Source organism: Suncus etruscus, chromosome X (assembly GCF_024139225.1).
Source record: "Suncus etruscus isolate mSunEtr1 chromosome X, mSunEtr1.pri.cur, whole genome shotgun sequence".
Lineage (NCBI taxonomy): Eukaryota > Metazoa > Chordata > Mammalia > Eulipotyphla > Soricidae > Suncus > Suncus etruscus.
In genome coordinates, this window is record NC_064868.1 from 98,736,464 (window position 1) to 98,756,127 (window position 19,664).

The window sequence follows — 19,664 nt, forward strand, 5'->3', positions numbered from 1 at the left end:
AACACGTCTAGCCTATAACCTGTGGGTTTATGGAAGCGATGCTATCTTTTTTTTTTTTGGCCACACCCGGCAGCACTCAGTGGTTACTCATGGCTCTGCGCTTAGAAATCAATCGCCCCTGGCAGGCTCGGGGAACATATGGGATGCCAGTAATCAAACCAGGGTCCGTCCTGGTCGGCCGCGTGCAAGGCAAATGCCCATCTCTCCGGCCCCAACACTATGCTATCTTTTGAAGAGCACCTAAACTAAAATATATGTGTTTAGATTTGGAGGCCATGCCTGGTTGTATTCAGGGCTTACTCTTAGCTCTGTGTTCCAGGATCACTTTTTTTTCCAGGATCACTTTTAACAATGCTCAGGGGACCTTATTCAATGTTGGTTGGGTTTGGGGGCCAGGCACAGCAATGCTCGGGTTGACTCCGGGCTCTGTGCTCAGGGATTACTGCAGGCAGTACTGAGGGGACCATATATAGTACTGGGACTGAGAATATTCAAGGACCAAAGCTGACTCAAAAAACTGGAGCAGGGGCTGGAGCAATGGCGCAGCGTTGGGTCAAGGGTGGCCCCAAGAGAAACAAAAAAGAAAGCATTAGAAATAAAAGCAGGAGTTGAATTTAAGGTACGTTGATTCATTTATAAACTTTCCATGGTTGTATGTTTTGGTAGTGTTTTTAGAATCAGACATTTAACATTTTCAGTTTGAAGGAAACTCAGAGTGGATATAGACATTGTTATAGTTCCTCAGATATCCTCAGAACACTTACCAGTTTGTGGGGCTTTTCTTTAGAATTTGTACAGATCAATCAAATGTTAACTCATTCACCCAAACCGGTCAAGATGAGCAGGTAAGACTATACTAACATCAAGGTTAAGTATGCTGCAGACAATTTTAAATTTCCATTTTATGATTTAATCGAAGTTGCCCAGTTTTTAAATATTCATATGCAAATATCTTCCATGACAAGCTAATGAGAATTCAATAAACTAGAAATGTTAGTTCAAATTAACAGAAAATATATGGATGTGCGTTATTCCTATTGTTAATGTAAAGGTACACAGAGTTTCACATAAAAAGGTGTTCTAGGGGCCAGAGAGAAAGCATGGAGGTAGGGTGTTTGCCTTGCATACAGAAGGACGGTGGTTCGAATCACGTCATCCCATATTGTCCCCCGAGCCTGCCAGGAGCAATTTCTGAGCGTAGAGCCAGGAGTAGCCCCTGAGCATCACTGGGTATGTTCCAAAACCCCAAAGAATAAATATAAATAAATAAATATTTTAAAAAGGTATTTTTAGGCTAGAGCGATAGCACAGTAGGTATGCCAATTGCTTTGCATGCAGCAGACCTGAGTTTGATCCCCAGCATCCCATATGGTCCCCTGAGCCTGCTAGGAGTAGCTGCTGAGTGCAAAGCCAGGAGTAACCCTTGAGTGCAGCTGGGTGTGGCCCAAAAACCAAAAAATGTTTTATTTTCCTTTATGTAAAAATAAAGCTGAACATGCTTTGTCTAGACTTGGGATTGCACGATTTTTTGAAAACATTTGTTGAGTTCATGTCAATAACCCTCTATAATTTTAAACCTATTAGAATGAAAGTTTTCAAAAGCCTAAAGGTCTAAGTGATAGTATGATAGGCAGGGAGCTTGCCTTGCATGTAGTTGGTCTGGGTTCAATCCCTGGTACCCATATGGGGCTCCAAGCCCCACCAGGAGTGATCCTTGAGCACAGAACCACAAATAAACCCTGAGCACCACCAGATGTGCCCCCCCCAAAAAAAAAAGAAAAAGAAAAAGCAATCATAAGGGGCCAGAGCGATAACATAGCAGTAGGACTTTTGCCTTGCACACAGAGACCCGGACAGACCCGGTTCAATACGAGCATCCTAAATGGTCCCCAGAGCCTGTCAGGAGAGATTTCTGAGCACAGAGCCAGAAATAACCCCTGAGTGCCACCGGGTATACCCCCCCAAATAAAATTTTTAAAAAAGAAATCATAACATGTACTCTAAGCTCACAGATACTTATTTCTGCCTTTTTTTAGGGGTGGTGTCAGAGATCAAACTTAGGGCCTTACACATTCTGTCCAAGTGCCCAACCACTGAGCCTCACAAGTACCTATTTCCACACTTCCACACAGTGGGCAGCTACAGTGGTACTAAAACTGTCTAAATTTAGATCTTAGCAGGCCAGCAACACACACTGTGTGTATTTCACTAGCATACAAATGCAAATGTTGTATTTGAATTAGTCCTGAATTCAAGCAAGCCCTAAATTCACAAGAGCTTCCCCGTATACAAAAGTTCCATGAAGGACAAGTTTTGAAGGGGCACAGGGAAGTGGCTAGAAAGTACAGAAACAGTTGCACAATGGGGCTTCACTGATGGAAATGTGGAAAAGGTCAGCGGCTCAGTCACTCTAATAATAATTAATGGAGAAGATCGAGGCTGAATGCTACAGGAATGCTGAAGACAATGCTTCGTCCTTCTAAAAGAAGTGAATATTTGGCCTATTTACATTTCACTTTCACGGTTCAGTTCAGGGACACGATACTGCTCCATGTCCTATATTTCAGTTTCAGTTTCTTCTTTTTGGGGGTAGTTTTGGCCACACCCAGTGATGCTCAGAAATCACTCCTGATTTGGGGGACCAAACTGTGGTCAGTCCTAGGTTAGCACCTGCAAGGCAGACGACTTACTGCTAGCACCACCGCTCCGGCCCTATTTCAGTTTCTTGTAATGGATATTTGCTTGTTTTTTCTTTTATTGGGGGGGTGTTCCTGAGCAGTGCTCAGAGAACGTATTCAGCCTGGATTTGTGGTCCTCATAGTTCAGTACTTGCCTCCCCTATTGCTAGTGGGGCTCCATAAGATGCCAGGGAGCAAAGTTGGGGCCTCACATGTCATTCCTCAGAGTCATTTCCTGGACCCCCATTCTCGTTTTAAAGAAGTTAGGAGAGGGGCCAGAGGGATAAGTACAGTGGGCAGGGCATTTACCTTGCATGCAGCCAACCCAGCCTCAATCCCCAACATTCCATATGGTCCCCCAAGACTGCCAGGAGTAATTGCCGAGTGCAGAGCCAAGAAAAAACATTGAGCACTGCAAGGTGTGACTCCCACCCAAATAAAAACAAGTAAACAGAAACCAAAAATCAAGAAGCTGGGGGCCGGAGCAATAGCACAACAGTAGGGTGTTTGCCTTGCACACAGCTAACTTGGGACAGACCCAGGTTTGATTCCCAGCATCCCATAATGGTCCCCCGAGTATGTCAGAAGCAATTTCTGTGTGCAGAGCCAGGGGTAACCCCTGAGTGCTGCCAGGTGTGGTCCAAAAATCCCCCCCCCCAAAATCAATAAGCTAGGAGGGTTTGGGAGTCACATGTGGAACTTCTCAGAGGTTATTTTGCTGCTCTGCGCCAGAAGTCAGAACCTGGGCCAACCACATGCAAACCTGTTGAGTGATCTTTCTAGTTGGAGAAACTGCGCTGAAGGCATCTCAGGAGAGCTCCAATCCCAATATATAAGCCAAAACAAATTGTCCAGTGTAGTGTGTCCCACACTGGGCTAGAACGATCCAGAGAGGGGTGAGGAACACTTTTTTTTGTTAGTTGCCTTGAAGAAAAAAGATTTCCAGGAGGATTACAGAGTGACTTTTTCCTCTCCTGGAATGAAGGTTTGGCCACCTTTGGTTTGCAATAATGAAATTTGAACATTTCCACCCCCAAAGAGGTGGGGTATGATGAAATGCATGTGTCAAGATCACAATGGTTTTGTGAGGTAAAGCAAGCCTCAATAAATAAATTTTAAAAATTTAAAAAATAATAGGGGGCCCGGAGCAATAGCACAAGTGGTAAGGTGTTTGCCTTGCATACAACCAACACAGGACAGACCCAGTTCAAATCCAGCCATCTCATATGTTCCCCCCAAGCCTGCCAGGAGTGACTTCTGAGTGTAGAGTCAGGAGTAACCCCTGAACGCTGCCGGGTGTGACCCAAAAACCAAAAAAAAAAAAAAAAGTAAAAAATAACAGGGGCCGGAGCAGTGGTGCAGGGCATCAGGCATTGTGCATTGTGCATTGTGCGTGCTAGCGTAGGATGGACCGCAGTTCTATCCTCCGGCGTCCCATATGGTCCCCCAAGCCAGGAGAGATTTCTGAGTGCATAGCCAAGAGTAATCCCTGAGAATTACCGGGTATGACCTAAAAACCAAAATAATAATAATGATGATGAAGATGATGGTGATGATGATGATGATGATGATGATGATGATAATAATAATAATAATAATAATAATAATAAAAGCGGAGCAACCACAGAGATATTAAAGCAGGCAGGGCATTTGCCATGCAAGCAGCAGAATCGATCATTGGTACTCCACCTGGAACCTAGAGGGTTCCCCAAAACCCTCTAGGAGTGACCCTGAGCACAGCCCTGAGGACCACTAGATATGACCAAAAGTCATAGCATAGAGGTAGGTAGCCTTGCAAGTGGCTGACCCAGGTCCAATGTTGATTAGAATCCCGGCATCCCGCTGTGCCTGCCAGGAGCGATTTCTGAGCACAGAGCCAGAGCCAGAGCCAGAAGTAACCCTTGAGCACCCCGAATGTGGCCCCAAAACCAAAAACCTCCCTCCCCCAAAAAGAAGAGAGAGATCAATCCTCCTTTGAGCCACAGAATCACATATGGAGCTTCAAGTACCACCAGGGGTCACTCCTGAGCACAGAGCCTGAAAGAACCCCAAACAATGGCAGCTGTGGAGCCCAAACCCAAGTTAACAAAGTTGATTTAATTATAATGTTGTAACATGAATCATCTTGCTCTATCTCATAAATTGAGAAAAAAAAAGTGGATGGGGGCCGGCGTGGTGGCGCTAGAGGTAAGGTGTCTGCCTTGCGAGCGCTAGCCTAGGACGGACCGCGGTTCGATCCCCCAGTGTCCCATATGATCCCCCAAGTCAGGAGCGACTTCTGAGTGCATAACCAGGAGTAACCCCTGAGCATCACCGGGTGTGACCCAAAAACCAAAAAAAGTGGATGGTACCAGGGGCAAGCAGTCTCATGAACACTGAGTAGAAATAAAAAAAAAAAAAAAAAAAAAGGTCAGCCCTAAATACCCAACCCAAAGTAAAGACAATAGAATCCAGAGACCCGGGGCCTGGAGAGATAGCACAGCGGTGTTTGCCTTGCAAGCAGCCGATCCAGGACCAAAGGTGGTTGGTTCGAATCCCAGTGTCCCATATGGTCCCCCGTGCCTGCCAGGAGCTATTTCTGAGCAGACAGCCAGGAGTAACCCCTTAGCACTGCCAGGTGTGGTCCAAAAACCAAAAAAAAAAAAAAAAGAATCCAGAGACCCAAACTACAACAAGCTATCCACAAAAGGAACCTGTTACACTAGCAGTCCAGGGGGCTAAGGGTGCAGGTATGGGATGCATGCTGGGAACAGTGGTGGAGGGAGGCTGACACTGGTAGTGAGAATTGCCCTGATTCACTGTCACTATGTACTTTATATATAATTGTGAAAGACTTGTAATTCACATTGGTCACCATAAAAATTATTTAAAAAATGTATTCTGGGGGCCAGGAAGGTGGCGCTAGAGGTAAGGTGTCTGCCTTGCAAGCGCTAGCGTAGGACCGACTGGACCGAAGTTCGATCCCCCGGCGTCCCATATGGTCCCCCCAAGCCAGGGGCGATTTCTGAGCGCATAGCCAGGAGTAATCCCTGAGCGTCAAACGGGTGTGGCCCAAAAACCAAAAAAAAAAATGTATTCTGGCTAAAAATATGTCTTTTATCTACTGGCCACAACAGGTAATGCTCAGGGGTTACTCACTAGTAACTCTGCAGGGATCCCTGAGAAAATGTCACTGTCTCCTTGCTACTTTAAGTAACTAAAGGGGAGAGAGAAAAGGTGAATGTGAGGAAATGTAGGAAAACATTTCACTAAATGGAAAGGAAAGTCATATGTAAGCGATGTTGAGGGTTAGATAGAGAAAAGTTAAGTCACAGATTCCTACTTAGCAGATTTTCTCAGGACTTTGGGTAGAAGTTTAGCATCTCACTGTAACTAACACATCTCCATTAGGTTTTTCAGGATAACATTGCTGAAGCTCTTTTTGAGTGAAATAGTAAGAGAACAAGACACTGCTCTTATAGGTTGAATCATCACTTCTTTCTTTCCACCTCTTCCTTGAGAAACTACATTTTTGTACTTTCTGGAGAAGATATTGTACTGGGAGAAACGGTGATCATAGGGGAAAACTTCACTGAAATGCGTCAGGTAGGATTGAGGCTGATTGGCCTTTATTTCTTAGTTATGAGGGATTGAATTTGGAAAGAAAGAAAAACATGTGACCATGAAACATTCCACATGTATGCAGAATCCCTTGTAGGGATCATTCCTGAAGGTCTCAGGGGACCATATGGGATGCTGGGGATTGAACCCAGGTCAATGGCATGCAAGGCAAACGCCATCCCCACTGTGCTATCACTCTGGGCCAGATTCTTACCTTAAAGGTAAGCTATGCAGTCGCTTCCACTTCCCCAGATCAAGCCATGCAACACACTTCGGACCCACTGAACGTCGCCAGAACACAGAACCAAGAACAACTTCTGAGCAACACAGAATCTGCTCAACCCCTCCTAATAAAAAAATGTTACCCCAAAGTGCCAACAACTCCTTAAAGTTATTGTTTTAAATACAAAGAAAACCAAACCTTAACACTAAGTAGAAAGCCTGAGCAGTAACTAGTTTGAGACAGGTAATAACCACCTACCTTTGTGCCTGCAAAAACAGCAGAAAACAGTAGTGTGACCACGTGCATGAAGCTTGTAAATAGAGTTTGCAGAATGAAAAAAAAAATCACACTTACGCAGTAACTCTTTAGTCTGATGAAATCCACGGTCATAGGGATGGATCGGTCACTGTTTCTGTTCAGGGCTTTGATGTAATCCAACAGGTCAGCGAAGAATTTGTACCCCCCCTTGAGCACACACAGGGCTACGATGTGATGGCCCCCCATCTCTTTCATGACGTCACGGGCAAGCCGCTCAGTCCTGTGGGAAGCAATCAGCATGTCAATGGCTAGCAGAAATGTAGGTTAAGGTCAGACCAAACAGCTTTCCCACATTCAGCTTTCCCAGGGCACAACTCAGCAGTAAAGCCCAAGTCTGGCTTGTGTGACACCCTGGGTGCCATCTCCTGGCACTGCAAACAGGGGTTAAGGCCTTGGATGTGGCCAAGGCATCAGTTTCTCTAAGTGACCACCAGGGGTCACTCCTGAGCACAGCCAGAAATAGCCAGAGTACAGCTCAGTATAGCCCAGCCTGCCCACCCTGTACCTAACAATACAGGTATATTTATGTACACACCTGTGCAGCGTGTAGTAAAAAATGTGCAGAGGCAACCAAGTGAAGAAACTTGTAAATTTTCCCATTTATAGCCTTCATAATTGTGTATTTAATAGCACAAACCGGTATCAATATTTTGTTACTGTGTTTGGGCTATACCCTCCAAAACTTAAAGAGTTCAGAGGTAACTCTTGGCTATACACTCAGGAATCACTTCTGGCAGACTCAGGGTACCATATGGATTGCCAGGAATAGAAGGCAGATTGGCCGTGTGCAAAGCCAATTGCTTAACTGCTTACTAGTGCTCCAGACCCATAAACTAGGATCATTTTTTTTATTTCAAAAAAAGCCAGATATGGGGCCAGGCGGTGGCGCAAGAGGTAAGGTGCCTACCTTGCCTGCGCTAGCCTTGGACGGACTGCGGTTCGATCCCCCGGTGTCCCATATGGTCCCCCAAGCCAGGAGCAACTTCTGAGCACATAGCCAGGAGTAACCCCTGAGCGTTACCGGGTGTGGCCCAAAAAACCAAAAAAAAAAAAAAAAGCCAGATATGGGGCCAGAGCGATAGCACAGCAGGTAGGGTGTTCGCCTTGCATGTGGCCAATTTAGACTGACGTGGTTCAATCCCCAGCAGCCCATATGGTCTCCCAAGCCTGCCAGAAGCAATTTCTGAGCAAAGAGCCAAAAGTAACCCAAGCACCGAAGGGTATGCCCCACCCCAAAAAAAAGATATGGGGAAAAGTCCAGGTTTAGTCCCATATGGTCCCCTAATACCTCCAGAAGTAACTCCTTATTGGAGTTACCTGGCACAAAGCCAGGTATAAACCATGCACCATTAGGTGTGGCTCAAAAATTAAAAAAAAAATAGTCAGGTGCTGAAGAGATAGCACAGTGGTTAAGATGTTTATCTTGTATGTAGCCAAACTGGGTTCAACCCCCAGGAGTCATTTCTGAGTGCAGAGTCAGGAGTCACTCCTGAGCGCTAGGTGTGGTCCAAAAAAGGTAAGCTCATTCAACTATCATCTGCAATCTTTTCATTGCAATTCACTTCAAGGAAAAATCTTCAGCTAAAAGCATATAATCATCCAATTCCGATCTTGCCATCGTGTACTTCAATTCTGGCTCATTACCCTGTTCAGGGCTGAGAAATCAAAGACTTGAGTTTATTCTTCCCATGAATCATAACTTAAATACATAATGAGTAAGTCCTGCCTCCTTTCTCATAAACAGGGTTATCTCAAATAAAATAATAGCTATTACTGACAAGCCAACCACTTTTATGCTCGAATACCAAAACAGTTGCTAACAGTTGAAACTAAGGGAAGAAAATAATTTTAAGTCAATGAAAGATGGGGCCAGAGCGGTGGTGCAAGGGGTAAGGCATCTGCATTACATGCACTAGCCTAGGATGGACCGCAGTTCGATCTCCCAGCGTCCCTTATGGTCCCGCAAGTCAAAAGCAATTTCTGAGCGCCTAGCCAGGAGTAACCCAAGTGTCACTAGTGTGACCCAAAAACCAAAAAAAAAATCAATGATAGACTTACTAACCTGTCCATAATTAGTCCATGAGGAATAAACACCTTTTCCAAATCCTCGACGTAGTGATTAGGTATACAAAATAAATCTAGGTCAAAACCGGGCTCATCGTCACTAATCTGAAAAAGAAAAATGGCTATTTCAGTGAAAGCATTACAGAGCACGAACACCTGATTGCACTGAGAGGTTAAAAACGACCTATCAGAGACCGAAGCAATAGCACAGTGGGTAGGGTGTTTGCCTTGCATGTGGCCGACACAGATTCAATCCCCAGCATCCCATGTGGTCCCCCTGAACCTGCCGGGGGTGGTTTCTGAGTGAAGAGTCAGGAGTAACCCAAGTGCCACCAAGTGTGGCCCAAAAACCAAAAAATAAAAACCTAAAACAAAAAAACATGACCTGTCAAAGCAATGTAGTCAGATGTTATCAAGAACAATCCCCAGCATACTATATGGTCCCTTAAGCCTGTTAGGAGTGATTCATGAATGCAGAGCCAGGAGTCACCCCTAAGCACTGCAGGTATAGGACCATCTCCAAAAGAAAAGATTGTAAAATTGAGTGTTTAATATTATGAAAGTATTGGGGCCAGAGAGAAAGTACAGTGGGTAAGGAGCTTGCCTTCAACGTAGCTAACCCAGGTTCAATTCCCAACACCTCACATGGGGGGATTGGAGTGATAGCACATTTGCCTTAAACACAGCTGACCCAGGACTCACCCTGGCTCAATTACCCGCATCCCACATGATCCCCGGAGCCTGCCAAAAGCAATTTCTGAGCCCAGAGCCAGGAGTAATCCCTGAGCCCTACTGGGTGTGGCCCAAAAACATACATACATACATACATACATACATACATACATAACTGTTAAAAAAAAAACCTCACATGGTTCCCGAAAGTGACCAAGAGTGAGTCCTGAGGGCAGAGTCAGGAATAAGCACAGCAGGGTATAGCCACTCCCAAAAGAAAAAAACAAAAGATGATGAAAATATAATCTTGGTATATGGGTTTCAGTACACTATTTATGATACATACTCGAGTATAAGTCGAGTTTTTCTGGCACAAAATTTGTGCCGAAAATCCCAAACTCAGCTTATACTTGAGTCATACAGGTTCTTTGATTCGGTGCGCACACACCAAATTAAGTGCATGTAATCTCCAGTCATCTTTTGCCATCTGCTAGAGGAGGCAGTACTTCAGCTCAGTCCACAAGCCATGGCTGAGCTGAAGAAGTAGGCGGCTGACCTGAACTAGATGCCCAAAAAACTATTTAACCCTCAATATTCTGCGCTTTGTATGAGACCAGCAGCAGTAATGATGAAATCTGCGAACTCGGTGATGATGCCAATGTCTATGCCGATACCCTCACATCAGATACAGCTGAAGCTCTGTTTGGACATACAGATGAGGAGGAGGAGAAATCCAGTTTTGAAGAATTTTAACCTTTGTGATTTAGCTTGATTACCTGTTAAGCTATGGTTTTCTGCACCTTATTTAAAGTTTTAAAGTTACTGTTGCTAGTTTGAAGTTTTTCTTTAGCAATAAATATTGAAAAACATTTAACCCACTGATTCCTCGATTATTGTCATTGTTTTGGGTATATATTTTTATATCTGAAATTTACCAGTGGCTGCTGCATTTTCCACCTTGGCTTATACTCGAGTCACTAAGTTTTCCCAGTTTTTAGGGTAAAATTAAGGGGGTCGGCTTATACTCGAATATATATGTGCTTCGTTTTGAGTATTTTTGAAAATTTAAAGAGATATGATGCAGGGGACAGACAAGGTTGTTTTTCTTGCATGCAGTGAACCCTAATCCAATCCTCAACACTAAAGCACTGACAGGGGTTGCTTCAGTTTTATTTTTGGGGGGATTGTTTTGTTTGTTTTGGGGCCATAAGTGCTCAGGAGTTACTCATGTTGGTGCTCAGGACACTACAGGGGATGTTGGGGACCATACCCAGGTCAGCCACGGGCAAGATAAATTCCTTCCACACTGGACTACCTATCACTATGGTCCCAGAGGTTATTCCTAAGAACAGAAACAGGAATAGCCCTCTAACCAGCACTGAGTGTGCCCCAAATCCCACCTTCAAAAAATATTAAAAATTAGAATGTTCATCAAGATTGAAAACCAACTACTAACATGTTTGTAACCATGGTGCTTAAAGAAAGATATTAATAAACAAAAAATAAATAAAATAAATATTAGTATGTTCAAGGATAAGAGTCAGAGAGATAGTAGAACTATCTCTATATAGAGATACTATAGAGTCAGAGAGATAGTACGGTGTTTGCCTCGCACACAAATGGCCGAGGTTCGATCCCTGGCATATGGTCCTTCGAGACTGCCAGGAGTGATTCTTGAGTGGTGGGCCAGGAGTAAGCCCTGAGTACCACCAACTATGGCCAAAAAAAACTTCCCTCCCCCCATTTTTAATTAAATCTTTAGCGATAAAAAATAAAAAAATAAAATGCTTACAGATAGGCTTATTGATAGTGTATGTATGAGAGACTAAATTCAATTCCTGGCACCATGAAGAAAACAATAAAATCAAAGGGGTGGGAGAAAGTATAGCAGTTAAGGTGCTTGTCTTGTACATAGCCAACCTGGGTTCAATCCTCAGCATCCCATTTGGACCCCTGAATACCATCAGGAGGGATTCCTGAATTCAGAGCCAGGAGTAATCCTGAGCACTGATGGGATTTGCCCAAAACAAAGAACAAAAAGGAAATAAAATTAGGTACTGTGAGTATGCTATTTATGAGATAGATCACACACCTAGTATGTCCAAAGCCCTGAGTTTAATTCCCAATGCCCAGTAACCCCAGAACCCTAGCATTGCTAAGTTTAGAAGAAAATCTTAGGGGCCTGGCATGTGGCCCAGTGGAAGGCATCCAGCATGCCTTGAGGAGAAAAGTCCGCATTGGCTCCTGGCATCACCCATCCAAACCACCAAACATACAGGGGAGCTCAGTGAATCAGAGCAGCACAGGACACAGGAAGAACTGCTAACTGCACCCAAAACCCAGAGAACCCCCCTACGGTCACAGCAGTTGGGGGAAAAGGAAAGGAAACCAGAGCAAAACATGTGCTCAGTCCTGTGAGCTCTTTCCTGTCCAATGCATGTAGAAACCTTCTTCCCCAATGCTGGGTGGAACTCAGGGCCTCACACATAAAAATGCAAGCACAGCTCAAAGGTACTTTCAATAGGATGGAGATTTTAATGGAACCATGCAAAGTATGGGAAAATTTTTAAATGAATTGAAGCTAAATGTTCAAGGAAAACTGGGACACTAAGTTGGGGAAAAGCTCAAGGAACCAGGGTGCAGGCTTCTGTCTGGGCAAAGGGGCTCAGTTCAGTCCCTGATACCACATGGTCCCCTGGGCAGTGTTGGGGGCAACCTTCAAGCACTGTGCTGGGAGTAGCCCCAGAGCACCACTACTGGGTGCTGCCCAAAAGCCAAACAAAAAAATGTAACACAAAAAGAATTGTGGAAGGATAAAGGGTGAAGGAGGGAGGGAGGGAGAGAGTGAGGAAAGGAGAGAAAGAGCAAGGAAGGAAGGAAGAAAAAAGAGAGGGAGGGAGGGAGGGAGAAAAACTGGTGAGCTGTAAGAAATGAAGACTCAAGGTGGACCAATAGGGTAAGGCACTTTCCTTGCATGCGGCCAACCCAGGTTTGATCCCCAGCATCCTACATGGTCCCCTGAACACCACTAGGAGTAATCCCTGAGTGTAGAGCCAAGAGTAACCCTGAATCCCCCATGGGTGTGGCCCAAAATCCAAAAAAAAAAAACAAAAAAAAAACAAAGAAATTAAGACTCACTACACTTGGATCTAACTTAATTCACACTCACCATTCTATTTAGCTTATTCAGAGAAATTGATCTGAAATATTATAATCTCACATGGTACTTAAGATTACATAACTTGCAAATCATATTCAAGAAACTGATGAAATAGTATAGCAGGTAGGGTGCTTGCCTTGCACACAGCTGATCCTGCTGGATGTGGCAAAATAAAAAAAGGAGCTGATGATATGAGCTTTGGCAGCTTTCAAAAATGACTAGTTAAGGGCCGGGCAGTGGCGCTAAAGGTAAGGTGCCTGCCTTGCCTGTGTTAGCCTTGGACGGACCGCGGTTCGATCCCCCGGTGTCCCATATGGTCCCCCAAGCCAGGAGCAACTTCTGAGCGCATAGCCAGGAGTAACCCCTGAGCCTCACAGGGTGTGGCCCAAAAACCAAAAAAAAATAAAAATGACTAGTTAAGTCCCAAGCAAATCAGTTAACTATTATATGTATACTGACTCTCGGTCAGTCATTCTGTCAGCTTTGTACTGTCTGTCCAAGAATAGGTAGGTAGCCTGGGGGCTGGTAGGAAAGCTGAGTCTTAAAAGCCAGCATTTTCTAAAATTTATTTAATTTTTGCTTTGCAAGCCACACCCCGCAGTGTTCAGGGTTTACTCCTGGCTCTGCACTCAAAAATTATGCCTGGCAGTAGAAAGGGAGCCATGTAAGTGTAAGATGCCAGGGTTCGAACCTGGGCTGGCTGAGTGCAAGGCAAATGCCTTACTTGCTGCATTATAGCTCCAGCCCCAGAACCTAGCTTTTTTACTTTTTGTTGTTTGTTTGTTTAGGGGCCATACACCTGACAGGCTTAACGGGCCCCATGGGATGCCCGGAATCAAACCCAGACTGGCCATGTGCAAGGAAATGTCTTACTTACTATGCTATTGCTCTGGTCCCAGAACCTAGCTTTTAAAATAGTAGGTCACAATCCCATGAAGGGGTCATGGAAAACTGTTAAAGTTTTCTGCATGTTGCAAGGATCAAAAATTCAGTTGAGGACTGAGAGATAGCACAGCAGTAGGGCATTTGACTTGCAAGCAGCAGATCCAGGACAGATGGTAGTTTGAATCCTGGCATCCCATATGGTCCCTCCATTCCTGCCAGGAGCAATTTCTGAGCAGAGCCAGAAGTAACCCCTGAGCACCTCCAGGTGTGACCCAAAAAGCAAAAAAAGAAGTCAGTTGAAATGTCAGCACATCATGAGGGAGTGGTTGCTAACAGCACTCACCCACATGGCCTATTTCCAGCAGAAAAGGAGTCAAGAGTATAAAATGAGTATAAATCCTGGTTTAACACTCCATGCCCAGGAAGCAGGCAGTCATGAGCACAAACCCAGGGCTGAACACATTAGCCAAGCATAGTCCTAGGGCCCTGCTGTCTGTGAAAGCTGATGCCATGAGCAATTTGCATGCACCACTCTCATGTGTGTGTAAGCACAATAGAAGGGTATCAACCATCCCCTGGTGAGCACTGAGGGTCCAGGGTTCAGGTCTCTGTTTGGGTACCAGTTGTAAAATAAAAATATAAATCCACAAGTTGGAGACTGCCCCAGACACCATGTTTCTATCCCCTAAGGGTCTGATGAAGCAGGGTAGTGGCAGAGAAATAATACCAAGTCAATGACTTAAAGATTTATCAGTTAGTCTGCTTTTACTTCATGGCCTCTCTCTGCATGTGCTCTCTCTGCCCATGTGCTCTCTCTCCGAACCCAAAACCAGAACTGCTTTCTTTTTTTTGGGGGGGTGATTTTTGGGTCATACCCTGCAGTGCTCAGGGGTTATTCCTGGCTCCAGGCTCAGAAATTGCTCCTGGCAGGCACGAGGGACCATATGGGATGCCGGGATTTGAACCGATGACCTCCTGCATGAAAGGCAAACGCTTTACCTCCATGCTATCTCTCCGGCCTGAACTGCTTTCTTTATTCAAAACAACTCCCAATACTAGGAGGGGAAAGGTCTAGTCAGTGGGTATGTTAAAATATACCAAAAGAAGAGGTTAGGGAAAAAGGAAGTTGGGGAACACTTCTGTTTGGAGTTGATAGCTGGGTATTATCTTACAGGGCTAAAGGTGGGTGAGCACCACAACCAGGATGTGTGAGCCCTGGCACATACCTGTATGAGCACCCTAGATACTCCTACCAGGATGAGGCTGCCTCAGCTAAAGACTGTGTCTCCGGGAAGCAGAGGCATGATGAAAAGAGTGTCAACTCTGTGAGCACCATGGCCTACAATGTAAGAGCACCACAGACAGGGATGTGTATGTCTAAGAAACAACTAAGAAGAGAAAGGAAAAATTAAACAAGGAGCAAGTAGTTTGGCTTTCAAGAATTTTTTCTGGGGCCAGAGCAATAGCACAGTGGGTAGGCTGCTTGCCTTGCACATAGTCACCCCAGGTTCGATCCCTGCCATCCCATATGGTCCCCTGAGCCCGCCAGAAGTAATCCCTGAGCATCATAAGGTGTGGCCCAAAATAAATAAAAAGAAAAGAAATTTATTCCATTTTGGGGTCACACCTCGCATTGCTCAGGGCTTATTCCTGGCTCTGCACTTAGGGATCACTCCTGGCACACCTCAAAGGACCAGAGGCAGTACCAGGATCAAACCCAGGTCAGTCTCATGCAATAAAAGCACCCTGCCTGCTGTGTCTGTAACCCCAGTTCCTGGCTTGCAGAAATTTGTTTAAATACCTGGGGCTAGAGAAATAGTACAGTGGGGAAGGCACATGCCTTTTACACACCTGATCCAGGTTTGATCCCCAGATCTCCATCTGGTCCCCGAAGCCTGCCAGGAATAATCCTTGAGTGCAGAGCCAGGAGTAACCCCTGAGTGATGCCCGTTGTGTCCCAAAATAAAAGAAAAATTAATGACTATTTGGGACCAGAGAGAGAGTACACCAGGTAAGGCACTGTCTTTGCATGTAGTTGACCCCAACTTGATCCCTGAACCATACTTGGTCATCCAAGCCCCACTAAGTATGACCCCCCCCTAAGCTCAGAGTTTACGATCTTTTTTTTTTTTTTTTGGTTTTTGGGTCACACCCGGCGTTGCTCAGGGGTTACTCCTGGCTGTCTGCTCAGAAATAGCTCCTGGCAGGCACGGGGGACCATATGGGACACCGGGATTCGAACCAACCACCTTAGGTTCTGGATCGGCTGCTTGCAAGGCAAGCACCACTGTGCTATCTCTCCGGGCCCCATGGTTTTCGATCTTACTACAGATATCAAGTTCTGTGAAATCTGGGGTTCATGGTGTCCGACAATTTCCAAAGCTCTGGTCTGAGTTATCCAGACTTTGGAAGATTAGGCCTTGACATGCCAAAGCAGCAAGAACCTGTATCCACTAGGGTCTATGCTCCAGCCAGGAGGTCACCAACAGCGACTCCAGCAAATGGGTGGGACCTCACTCCTGGCATAGCACAGCATGGGAAGGGCAGAGCTGCACAAAGGTGTTCTAGCCGGTTGCTTTTCAAACTGAAACTTTTCACTTTTCTGAGAAGAGATTTAAAAAAAAAAAGACTTATGATGGAGAAAGATCATACCAGAGACCCTAAGAAAAGGACTGGTACCACTGCTAAACATTCATAGCAGGCAGAAATCAAAGCACAAGTAGCATAGGGGGAAAAGGATATGGGATGGTGTGGGGTCACGGAGGCATTTGGAAAACATCTCCCAACAATGTCTATCAATTTTAGAAACTAAAGCTTAGCTCCCATTTTGCTAAGTCAGAATATGCTAGATCCTGTCCGATGGGAGAATGAATGTTCATGCCCAGCTCAGCAGAATGGGACTATTAGCTGGCAAGGAGGGCACCCCTGCAGTGTTTGTCTAGGAAGCTTGTCAGCCCTTCCTCCCAGTGACTCACTACCTCGGCCCCAGGCAGAACCCAGGACCCACCCAGGACTCTGAAATATACTGAAATTTTCCATAAAAGCATCTTGGTGTCTGACTAGACCTCATATGCAACCTGAAAATGGATACAGGATATCAGGACAGAGAGCTCATACAGCCAGGAGGCAAGGTGCAAAGCCAGGGGGCACACAACAGAATACCTGGCAAGTGTCACAGTGACTATCAGTCCCGAAGAATTCTGCCCCCAGCTGGGAAGTGGTCCCTGTCTTCACAATGCCACAAGGCCCTGACTACAGGCACACACTTGACCTGTGAACTCCTGACTGATACCCAAATAGTTCACTGGGCCTCTACACTGTGGTTCTTTACTTAGGGGGAAGGGTTGGTTTGGGAGCCACACCCGGCATTGCTTGGGGATTATCCTGGCTCTGCATTCAGGAATCACTCCTAGTGGGCTCAGGGGACCATATGGGATTCCGGAAATGGTACCAGGGTCAACCTTGTGCATTGCAAGTGGCCTACCGATTGTGCTATGGTTCCGGTCCTACACAGTGGCTCACACAAGAGAGAATGCCTTGGATCTGACCCGGGACTTAGATGAAGATGTAACATGTCCTTGAATGAACCAAAATTGATGGTCAGTTAAGACTGTTATGAAGAGTGCTCGCTTCAGCAGCACATATAGTAAAATTGGAACAATACAGAGAAGATTAGCATGGCCCCTGTGCAAGGATGACACACAAATTCGTGAAGCGTTCCATATTTTACAAAAAACTGTTATGAAGAGGATACAGGTAAAGTGTCAGAGGAATGGAAAGAGCACTCAAGCTAGAAATGCCACATGCACTTGGAAATGTAAAACATATAGTGGCTAAAGAGATAGTACAATGGGAGGGCACTTGCCTTGCATGTGGCCGACCCAGGTTCAACTCCTGGCTTCCCATATGGTCTCCTAAACCCCCAAGAGTAATTCCTAAATGCAGAGCTAGAAATCAACTCCTGAATACCAATGGTTGTAGCACTTCCCCCAAAAGAAAGAAAGATTTATTGATGGGTCAGAAAGATAACAGTTAATGTGGGAGACTGAAGTGATACCATGGGTAGAGTATTTACCCTGCAAGTGGCTGACCCAGGTTCAATCCTCAGCATCCCGTATTGTCTCCCGAGCCTGCCAGAAGTGATTTCTGAGCACAGAGCCAGGAGTAGCTTGAGTGCCACTGGGTGTGGCCCAGAAACAAAAAAAATAGTGGATAGGGCACCTGCCTTCCACATGGCTGACCCTTAATCCGTGGCACCCTATATGGTTCCTCAAGTCCCAGCAAAAGTGATCCCTGATCACAGAGCCAGGAATAAACCCTGTGTTCATCCAGGTGTGGCCTAAAAGAAAAGAAGGGAAAAAAAAGAAACATAGTGATAAGAAATGAGACGGGGCCAAAGTGATAATACAGAGGTTAAGGTGCTTCCCTTGCATGTGGCCAACTTTGGCTGGATCCCCAGCACCATAGAAGGTCCCAAGAGCATGGCCAGAGCTCACTCCTGAAAACAGAACTGGGAAAAGGCTATGAGAACTGCTAGGTGTGGCACTAAATCCCCAAGAGAAAAAAAAACAAAACACATTTCAATACCCACCTTAGTTTGGGTACTGTGCAATAGATTCTTTAGGGAGATTCAGAGCTTGTGATAAATGTAGAGCCCTCAATGACATTACTCTAGTATAGTTGGTGTTTCCCACAGCAGGTGATACTGTCTCAAGGAGGCACATGAATGACTAGGGGTCAGAGAGGGAGGACACCCTTGAATGTGGCTGGCACAGCTTGTATCTTCAGCATCCCACAATGTCCCCCAAGGCCAAGAACAGTGATTCCTGAGTACAGAGCCAGGAGTAAGTCCAGATCATTGCCAGGTCTAACCCAAAATTTATTAACAAAACAAAATAAAAACACGCAGAAGCAATACAGGAGGTAAGGAGCTTGTGTTACATGTGGCAGACTTCCATTCTTTCCTAAGACAGTGGCAGGAGTAGCCACTGAGCACTGATGAGTGTGGCCCTCCCCACTCCACAACCCCCCAAAAAAACACATAAAAGAATGATGGGGGACAGTGGTAATAGAAACCTCAAGTACAAATGAGGGGTGCTTTCTGTCTGTTCACTTCATTTGGGGGGTACTGGGATATTTACTTTCTGACAATGGTTGTCTAGCCAAATAAATTTGGAGCTCTCTGATCTGAAGGAAAAGCACTAAGGAGATCACTGAAAGGGCTGATACACGTGCTCGCCTACATAAGGCCCTCAAATTCAATCTCCTGCACCATGTGTCCCTCCTACAATTCTCTCAGGTGGCCCTCCAGTACTACCTGGCTGAGCACTACAAGGTAGGCTTCCCCAAATAAAATAAAATACAAGTAATGTAAGTATATGGTGCAATAAAATTCGCAATTTATACCAGGATCCACTCTGTTATGTCCACAAAGGTGTGATCAAAGGTGGTTTCATGGGCACTAAAGATAAGCCTGAATCCCAGGGCCGCTGGGCACCAATGATCTCCTCTAAGGCAAGAGCAGCTTCAAGCGGGTATGAGACGATGCCACCTAGATTGTAGGTAGAAGCAAGCAACATCTCCAAAACTGAACCAACATGAGCTTCTGAATCACGAATGCAGAGCAAACTGACTGAATAAATGCAAATCACAGACTTTCCATGTGGTGCTGCCTGCATATGTGTGCACAAGATCATTCCCGAGAACTGTGAGCCTGTCTGTCTAGGCTGCTGGGGCAAAAATAACACAGTCCAGGTGGCTGAACCAACAGTATTTGGTTACTCATCATTGAGACGGCTGGGAAGCCCCAAACCATGGTGGCTACAGTTTCTAAGGCTACTCCCTGTCTTACAGGCTGCTGCCTTCCCTTCGCTGTTTTCACAGAGGACAAGAGCAAACCTCTGGTGTCTCTTCTTAAAAGACATGAAGCCAATCAGACTTAAGTTCCTAGCTCGGGACATTATCTAATCTTCACTCTCCCTCATAGGACCCACTGCCAAAAACCAAAGGGCGGGAGCTAAGAAATAATCAGCCCAGAAAAAGATTTTAACATGAAATGGTCAAA

The 19,664-nt window shown here is 45.3% G+C and overlaps 1 protein-coding gene and 1 non-coding gene across 2 annotated transcripts in view; one reads left to right on the forward strand and one right to left on the reverse strand.

The window, feature by feature from the left end:
• The window catches only part of HPRT1 (hypoxanthine phosphoribosyltransferase 1), a 68,406-nt gene that overhangs the window by 35,032 nt on the left and 13,710 nt on the right, over positions 1–19,664 (reverse strand). The window contains exons 2-3 of the mRNA XM_049766701.1: positions 8,882–8,988; positions 6,856–7,039 (exon numbers count right to left, since the gene is read on the reverse strand). Of these exons, the coding sequence (XP_049622658.1) occupies positions 6,856–7,039; positions 8,882–8,988 (291 nt within the window). The remainder of the gene's footprint in view (positions 1–6,855; positions 7,040–8,881; positions 8,989–19,664) is intronic.
• On the forward strand, positions 17,223–17,329 carry LOC126000141 (U6 spliceosomal RNA). Its single transcript, XR_007492505.1, has one exon. It is a non-coding gene; the product is annotated as a U6 spliceosomal RNA (small nuclear RNA).